The 9,680-nt window shown below is 35.4% G+C and overlaps 1 protein-coding gene across 1 annotated transcript; it reads right to left on the reverse strand.

Annotated features, from left to right (window-relative positions):
• Window positions 1–5,514: 5,514 nt before the first annotated feature.
• On the reverse strand, window positions 5,515–5,959 carry LOC111883590 (heat shock 70 kDa protein 1-like). Its single transcript, XM_023879920.2, has 2 exons — window positions 5,914–5,959; window positions 5,515–5,855 (listed from the first exon to the last, which is right to left on the reverse strand). Exons 1-2 carry the CDS (start codon window positions 5,957–5,959, stop codon window positions 5,515–5,517), a joined length of 387 nt encoding a protein of 128 aa, XP_023735688.2.
• Window positions 5,960–9,680: the final 3,721 nt, after the last annotated feature.

Raw genomic sequence — 9,680 nt, forward strand, 5'->3', positions numbered from 1 at the left:
CGGAACCAATACTGTCAATAAACGAGATAAACCCCGGCGACTATGGAGTTAGAACTTGGTAACTACGGATATAGTATATGTTGAGAAAACCCCGGAAACGGTGGATTTCGTACCGATTCCTTAGGATAATCCTTAGGAATAAATAAACTAGGAATAGTTGATTCTTAGGGTAGACCCTTAAGGTTAAAGAAGATAATGGGGATGGGTAATTGGGTTGATTGTTTAATGATTAAATTTAATAATTATGTTATTGTGGGTTGAAAACCCTATATGCTCACCAGGCTCCCAAGCCTGACCCACTCAGTTTTCTTTGTATCACAGGTATCGATACGAAGACATATTTCACTAAGAGATTAAAGGAGATGTAAATCATTAGTGTAAATAAATGTAAGTTCTGTTTATGCTTATGTGTCTGTATCGGAACATGACATCCCGTGATTTTGTTAAATAATGAAAATACATTTCTTTAAGAAAAGCTTTGTTAAATTCTTATCATATTTTGTTTTGGGAACAAGTTTCGCAACTCTTTTAATCAACGGATTACTCTGATTTTATAAAACAAAGCATCAACAAATCGGTCTTTTCTGGCCGTGAAAATGGGGATGTCACATCTCGTACGCAACAATTTCCTCGGGAGTAGCAGTGTTGGTATCAATCTCCTTCAGCTCCCTATCGAGGACATACTCTTTGTCCTCGTAGCGGGTGACCATGAAAATGTTGTGGATCCAATCGTTAAAGTTAGACCCATCAAATATCACCCTCTCACACAAGTTCATGAGTGAGAATGAGCTAGAAAGGGTTGAGCCAAAAGCGTTGTTATTTGGAGTAGACATCTGAAAAAGAAAAGCAGCAAAGTATAGATTTGATAAGAATCCCCAATTTAACACCCAAATGAAAAATTAGGGCTAAGACCCAACACAATAATTTACAATTCAAAAGAGGGATGTTGTAATCTAATTGCAAATAATTTGAAGGTAGGTAAATGATGATTTACCAGTTTCCACCATGAAAAACGAAAAAGACAATTAAGTTTTAAATGAATTGAAATTCCTAGATTCTTTTGAGAGTCATTGAACTTTTCAATGGCATGTTTAAATCTCGATATGCCCTTCAAGTTTGTGACTGGGATACCAAGGATCAGAAACAAGGTGTGAATAACCATGCAAATGTACTTGGCACTCTCAATGTCATTTACCACCTAATCAATGTGTTGGTTAACCACACATGCTCCATTGATCTATGATAAACATCGAGCTACCCTTTGCCACCCTTGTTAGTCCCAAATTAGTGTGCCGGTTATCCATGCACGCTCCACTAATGACTTGACAAGGTGCAAAGTGTAATTTCATGGAATAGCATCATTTTCACATTTTTCCTAAAGTAACTAAGATTGAGAATTTATAAAAACATTTAGTTACTTTATAGAACATTATACTTATTAATGAGGAATTAGTTGCCCTATCCTACCTGTTCGGCTAACGACCCCCCACTAGTCAAGAGTGCGGTGGGTAAGAGTGGATACCCAATGACGGTCCTTTTATAGGCCGCTTCCTTAAACACCCCTTATAGACCAGCTTCGTGAATGAGGTCTACTAACGGTAAGACTAGCTCATCTTATATATATATATATATATATATATATATATATATAACTATTAGTATTCTAATATTATAATAGTATAAGGGTTGAATTTTAAACTTGTAAAATTCTATGGTTTAGAATTTAAATATTTCAAAATTAAAACTATTAATCAAAATTTTAAATTCCAAAACTTGAGGGCAAATTTTGAAACTTTTCAAAACCTTCTAGATCAAATTCCAAATAATTTAATTAATCAAATCATTTGTGATTATTTAAATTTGACCTAATTCATTTATGGAAAGATAATTCATATTAAATAATACAAATAATTTATTTTATCATATAAACAAGGAATTATCTTATTATTTAACAATTATCTTCTAATTGGATGAGGATAATCAATAACATATTGAAAAAGTTGGATTTTATCCGTTAAAAACGTTTATGGTAATTATCCCAACCCAATTCTAGTCAAAATTTTGAAAAATCTGCTAACAGACGAGCCGACTCGTCGAGTTCATTAGGGAACTCGACGAGTTCATCAGGCAGAAGCAGATTTTTCGACTTTTTCATCTTTGAACAATTTTGCTATGCATCAAATACAATAGAAAAATGACCTATCACTGATGAGTTTTGAGCAAAACATCAATCCTATGGTGCACATGCAAACCCTAAAGCTTTGGATCTAGGTTTTTCTAGTTGTACATGCAATAATCATCTGAAGCTTGTAAACCCTAAATCTATCATATAGAAATCAAAAACGATGACTAAAACAAGTTAGAAGTATACCTTTCAATTGTAGCTTGATAACCTTGAGCCTTTGAGAACTTAGCACCTCAAATGTGATGCCTCTAATAGATCATAAACACCAAAAGCAATTGAAGAATATGAGAGAGAGAGAGGGAGATGAGGAAGGCTAATTTCGGCTTTAGGGATCCTTAGGGTTCGGTGTAGCCGAAAATCAGATGCCAAGGGGTCTTTATATAGGTGAGGAATTAGGGTTTCAGTCAAATACCTAATATGGTTGCTTAAGGCCTAAGCAGCCCATAGGAATCTTCCAAAACACATACCCTTGGACGAAATCCTTATGGGCTTCCATAAGATTTTGTCCACCCCTTTCCAAAGGGTTCCTCAGCCAATTTTGCAATTATCTTATAATTACAATATCAGTCCCCTTAATTCAATTAACTTCTTTTGACCACAAAATTAATTACAAATTAATTTTGAACTCCACTTGTCTCTCCGAAGGTATCCAGGCAGCTCCTTTGGAAATACGTCTGGATACTCTTGCACCACTGGCACATCACTCACAGTCGCCTTACCCACCTCCCAGGTATCCATAACATAGGCAACATACCCTACGCAAACCTGCTGAAGGTAGCGCCTAGCTCTCGTCGCCGAACACAAAGCTGGTCTATGTTGCGGCCACTCGCCCTGAATCACCAGCTCTCCCCCACTTGGGGTCCTAAAACGCACCAACTGTTGGATTAGTATATACTCGACCCGAGAGTAACATGGTCCATTTGGGTTGCACTTCACCGGAACAATTTGTATGGATAGTCATTTGAGAATAGTATGTCTACGGTTTATTAATATATTATAAGTTATAATATATTAATATGAAATCATATTATTTAATTAGTATTGATCAAGAATTAATTTAGAATTAATTTAGTGATCAAAAGGAACTAATTAAATATGGACTCTTATATATATATATATATATATATATATATATATATATATATATATATATATATATATATATATATATATATATATATATAAATGGGCCAAGTTCATTTAGGAAGGGGTATGCTTGCATGGATAGTGATGGGTTTTGGCCCTAAGAACATCCTATGTGCTCATACAAACCCTAATGCTTGGATCTAGGTTTCTCTATTGTACATGCAAGTTATCCAAGACTATAAACCCTAATTCTAGCATACAAGTAATCATATTAACATAAGAATAGGTTTAAGATGTTACCTTGATTATTATGTAGCAATAACAATCCGAAATCTTCTTGTATTGACTTTAAAAAGCCTAGAGTCACAAATGTCACTCCTCTAATGGTTCACAAACACCATAAGCAAGAGGATGAAGAGGAGAGAGGAAGAAGGCTACCCTAAAACGTCTACAACCCCTAGAAGGAGTCATATTCCCGTTTTTGAGGCATAAGGGATGTATATATATAGGAGGCAATTAGGGTTATCTAATAAGGAAACCCTAATTTGGATGCTTAAGCCCTAAGCAACCCATGGATCCCTTTCCTTAAGGCCTTGGACGATTTCTTATGGGCTTCCCCATAGAATTCGTCCACTCCTTAATATAAGGCAATCCATGGCCCAAATTGCAATTATCTTATAATTACAATTTCAGTCCCTTAAGTTTAATTAATCTCTTTTAGTCACAAAACTAATTACCAATTAATTATTGACTAATATTAATTAAACAATATGATTTCTCCTTTAATATATTATTCCCATAATATATTAATAAATCATATTTAATCCTTTCTCTCCATAATTCATCCTATCAAGTTGCTTTGGTGAAGGCAACCCAAAAGGACCATGCACCATCGGATCAAGTACATACCAAAATAGTTATGGAATTAGACACTAATCCAACAGTCTCCCACTTGGATAAGTCTAATAACTATTATGCGTATGACTTCAGATCCTGATCTGCAATCATAGCTTTCCAAAGCCGCTGTCAAATCTGATCCTATCAGATACGCGTGTCCTTAGATAAGGGATCATATATTCCTTCATTCTAGATATCATATGAGATATGATTTCAAATCATTCTCATTGTACTATATCTCGATTCCCGATTTATGACGACCGACTAATTGAACAAATCAAATTAGCCCTAGCCCGGCCGAGCATTTACGTTTGTCATCAATAAACCATCGAGGGGCCCAAAGATATCGCTTTTATCCTACTTTGGATAAAAGGAACGAATAAACTTTGATACAATGCTTGCTTGCACTCACTCACCGAATTACACACAACAATATGTTTTATAACACCAAGTTACTAGTGCGTTTACATATTATCAATGTGCAAATGATTTGCAAGATACAACTCACACATCTCGGTTTCAAGAATATAAGATGTTATCGTCTCACCAATCACTCGTGATACAATCCATGGAGTGATCCAAGTGAGTGTGGGTTTAATCCAATGCTCAAATCATATTCATAAGCACTCATGAACGTTGCAGCCACTACTAGAAAAACAACCTTTTACGACGCGCAAACCACGACACTCATTGATTTATGTTACACAAAAGAGAGTGACATTAAAAAAGTGTCATCTCTTCAAAAAATTTATGGATTTAGTTCACGCATTATTGCGTGCCCTTAAATTAGTGTCTCATTTAAAAATATAAAAAACATGGAGGGCACTTGTGCGTCCTCTGTGAATGTCACTTTATATTTTTTTAAGAAACGCGTGTGTCCGAGGGAAAATGAAATCCCAAATTTTTTAAACCCCCACCTTCTTCTTCCTCATCTCCACCCCTCACCCACATCCACTGCCTCCAATCGTCATTGCCTCTTCTAGCCTCAAACTGCGGCGATGCACCTTCTTTCTCGAATAATGCTTCATTTACCACCATCGTCCGATTATGTGAGCCCAAGGAATTGACGGAGACGAAGAAGATTATGGATCGATCGCTTCACATCATGTTTAAGGTTAAGGGTTTGAGATTTCTTCCAAATCGACCCTCACAATAAATGGTTTTATCTCCTCTTTTTTTTACCTTGTTCCCTCTATTGATGCCTCCACCTTCTACCATTGATGTTGATCTTTGAATTAGCAACAAGAAGCCCTAGGGCCTCCGCCTTCACCCACCTCCAGCGCCTCCTACATTTATTAATTCAATCTCATCCCTCTCTCTACTCCTCTCTTTCTCTCTATCTCCCTCTAACCTAAAAGTTTCAAAATGGGAAAAAGCTCCTTCATCTTATCCTTAAACTCATCCCCCTCAGCCAACTGATTTGTATATAACCACACAATCACCTCATCAATCGCATCCTCAATCTTCTTATCAACCGGAGTCAAATTCTCACCAAGCTTCTCATCTTTCGCTGTGTTCCTCATGTTATACGTATAATTCACTAAAGCATTCTTCACCTCCAACTTCTTCTTGGGCTCATCATCTCTAGACTCATACTTCCCAGCTTCCTGAACCATCTTCTCAATCTTATCCTTTGAAGGTCTTCCCTTGTCATTAGTAATTGTAATATTGTTCTTTTGCCCTGTACCTTGCAATATTATCTTTCAAGAAGACCCTTCACATGCTTTCCCAAATTGGAACGATACCAGATGTAAGTTTGGACACGAAAAGCCGCCGCCGTCCCCCTTCCATCGGTACTACTTCATTTTCTCATCTTGCGCTGTGTTCCTCATAATTGATTAGTTTTTGTTAGAAAATGTCATTTGGTTTCCTTTCCTATATTTATTTCTCAATTTTTTTTTGGTTCTGTGAGAATTGAAAGGCCATGTATTCTGATCAACATAATGTGCACATCATGTGTTTGTTAAAATGTCTAAACCAAATTTTAAGCTTTAGTAGACCACTTAACGTATCGCATCAGCCATGATACATTTTAAGCTTTAGTGCACATTATATGTTGTGGCATTTATAAATTTTTATAAACTTTTACAATTGTAGTTGTACATTGAAGAATTTGATAAATTTCAACTGCTTGTGCCTTTTTCTTAACTTTCTTGTTTACTGGACATATTATTGCATTAAGGGTCTTATCTGTTCTAATTATCCTTTTCTTTTTGCAGATTAAGGCACTGAAAAAGAATGTTGTGAAGCTATTTGAAAATTTAGATAAATATGGTTAGTGCATGAATTATATTCTAACATGGGAGATATCATTATTTTTTATACATGCTTCCTGTTTTTATACAATTTTGTAGATGATGGGGCCAATTTCTTTGATGATCAACATCAAGGTCCTGTTTCAGCCACCTCATCAGTTGTTCGTGGGCTGACAACTTTCGCTTCCGCTTCCGGAAGTGTTAATATATGACACAATCTTATTATGTTTCTAGACACCACTTGTATTTCCTATGCTCATAATTTTAAATTTTATAATTCTTTTTATTTGATATTTGCAGATACTAGGGGACAAGATATTGGGTTTGGAAAGATTTTTTTCTTGGGATTGGAATCCCTGGCAATAGCAAGGAGTTATATCACCAAATTGATGCTTTAGACTGCTTAGATCAAAATAGGCAAGTGAATAACATTCTCTCTTAAGTCTTAACACATTTATTCTTGAATCTATTGACATTTTTGTTTTTTATTTTTCGTTTAGGGAATTAGTTCCTCTCATTTTATCACTTCCAGCTAGTGTCCTTTCATTTACCATCCAAGACAAACTTAAGGTGTGTTGATTCATTTGGTGACCTATTTCATTACATTTCGTGTTCCAATTTTCCCATCACAAGGGGGTTCTGGTCCATCTTCAAATCGTTACAATTCTGCTAAGGAGATTGATCACCTTGAGCTTTCTGATATTCATGTAGTCATGAGATTTTTTTAGAAGTGTTTAAAGTTGATTCTTGGTGTATGTGAATAGACTTGTGCAGGTAATGTTGTGCTTACTGACCTTGTATTTTGGTGCCTATTACTCCCGTTTCAGTCTGGCGATGGCTTCAAGCTTACCCTTGTTAGCATATTTTGTCCCTTGGCCTTTTCTTTCATTGGGATTTGGGAATACAATACCAACCTCTCACACTCTTCAAATGAGATTAAAATCTCCTCCTTTTTCCTTTTGTTTCCTGGAAATAATTATCATTCTCTTTTTATTGTTTGCTAGCTCATAACAAATATATCTGTACATTATGATTCATTCGGAACTGTTGCTGTTGGCATTCTGAGTCTGAGTTAGTTTGGCTATAAATAAATCTCTGTTGTGATTGCAGTTGATTGGTTGCATGCACTCCCTGAATACTGTTTTTCTCCTCCTGGATTCTGCTCTCAACAGCCTAGTAAGTGATTGGATCGCATTCACCAATTGGTTATTCACTATATTAATGATCCTAATAAGTGTCGAGCTGATGCCATTATCTCACTGTTTGTCTTTTTCTTGTGCCCCTTGTAGCAATTTACTTGGCACGGGTTAACATACTTTGTCTTGTGGAGCTCAGCTTATATAATTTTCCAGTGGGTTATGCATGCCTGCTGCTTTACATGGTGATTTCCACTTGCCAGAACCCACTTCTTTTGTCATTTATCAATTATTTACTATAAAATTTCCCGGGGTTGAAGTTTGAGAGGCTATTGCAGGTGGCCTTATCCCTTCCTGGAAATTGCTACTCCATGGGCTCCCATGTGGTATGTTGCATTGCATCCAATGAAATATATATATATATATATATATATATATATATATATATATATATGTATGTATATATGTATATATATTTCTGTCGGGGGTAGATATGACTTTTCACATCCTGAAGGTACTTTGGCATCGCTTTAGTTCACCTTCCAGGTTATGGACTATATGTTTGGCTTGTGAAAGTGAAAGCATCAATGCTATCAAAAATGTTTCTGCAAGCATTTATAGTCCAACGTGTGGTTTTCGTTTACAATCTACTAAGGATAAAGATCACACAACTCGATGATGCAAAATGGGTAATCCCGGGAATCTCAAGAAGGGCAGATTTATGGTTAGGTACAATCTTGATGAATAAAGGTGCCCGAGTGAATACAAAAAGACGGGTCGGACCCGTACCCGGTGTCGATATTGGTAATGTTTTCTTTTTTCTGAACGGAGCTCTGTTTAGTGGGATTACATTCACCAATCATGGCAGGGGTGGTACCAATAAAGAGATCATTGAGTGAGGGATCAGTAGAAATGGTCTGGACAGAATGACTTAATAGCGGTAAGCCTGGTGGGCAAAAAAACTTGCTTCTTACTAGGGTATCATCAACAGTTCAGGCAAGTCAACTTTGTCTTTTTTTGTAAACTTTAATATGATTATATCAATTATTTACGAAATTCAAAAAGAAAAAAGACAAAAAAAAAGTATCCAAGTTGTTGACTTTTTTGTTTTATGTAGGTTTAATTTGGTGCTAATGCTATGATTGATGATTGGGAAGAGAATTTGGCTATGATTACTGCTAAGAAGACCAAAGATGTTGAATTGGTGCTTATTCATCTCGGAGATTGTTTATGGAAGGAAACAAGTAATGTAAGTTCCATAATTCCATTAAGTAATAAAAAAATAAAAAATAAAAAAGAATATTCATGTTTGGTTATGAGGTTGTGAATGTGGATAGATGACAAGTAGTTTACATCATTTTTAAGATGATGGACTCGAGTAATTGGTCATCCGGTAAGCCTAATTAGATGTGATCAAGAGATTGACAATATATCACTTACCTATTGTGAATGTGGTGCAACTGCTCTATTATATTATACACTTTCGCATCAACAATTCAAAAACTTTAGGTAAATGTCCCATTGGATATTTAACTTTTGGTATAAGCGGTTTGTTTAACTAATAGGGTATCATGTAACATGATGTCAATTTCACCATGATTTGAGGCTTAATTTGACTAATGTAATGATAAATCTGATTTACAGGGGAATTTACATGTTAGTACTGTATATGGAGGTGAAGAAAGTCTGCAACTTACATGGCCTAAAATAGTTTCTGAGCATAAATGTCTTGGCTTTGTTGACTCTTTGTTGATTTGTGTATTAATCATGATTTCTCACCATTCTAGTAAATTGGAGTTTGTGTCATCAACTTGCAAGCTTAATTCTATTTTCATTTTTTTATTGTTTGCTGCAAGTATCTCAAACCTTTATAAAAATGGTTAGATCCTAACATGTCTTTTTCTCCTAAAGAGTACAAATGCATATTTGGAACGCATGACCCTTTATATCATATCAAGTTAATCTATTTTCTCCTAAAATTAAGTTTTTATCAATTGAAACTAATGATTTTCTGTTTAGCTTGTTAATGAAATCTATTTTATTAAATTGAGTTTTGTTTATGTCATGGTCATGACAGATTTGGAGCGCATGACCCTTTAAACACTTGTCTTCCACTTGCTT

Source organism: Lactuca sativa, chromosome 3 (genome assembly GCF_002870075.4).
Source record: "Lactuca sativa cultivar Salinas chromosome 3, Lsat_Salinas_v11, whole genome shotgun sequence".
Lineage (NCBI taxonomy): Eukaryota > Viridiplantae > Streptophyta > Magnoliopsida > Asterales > Asteraceae > Lactuca > Lactuca sativa.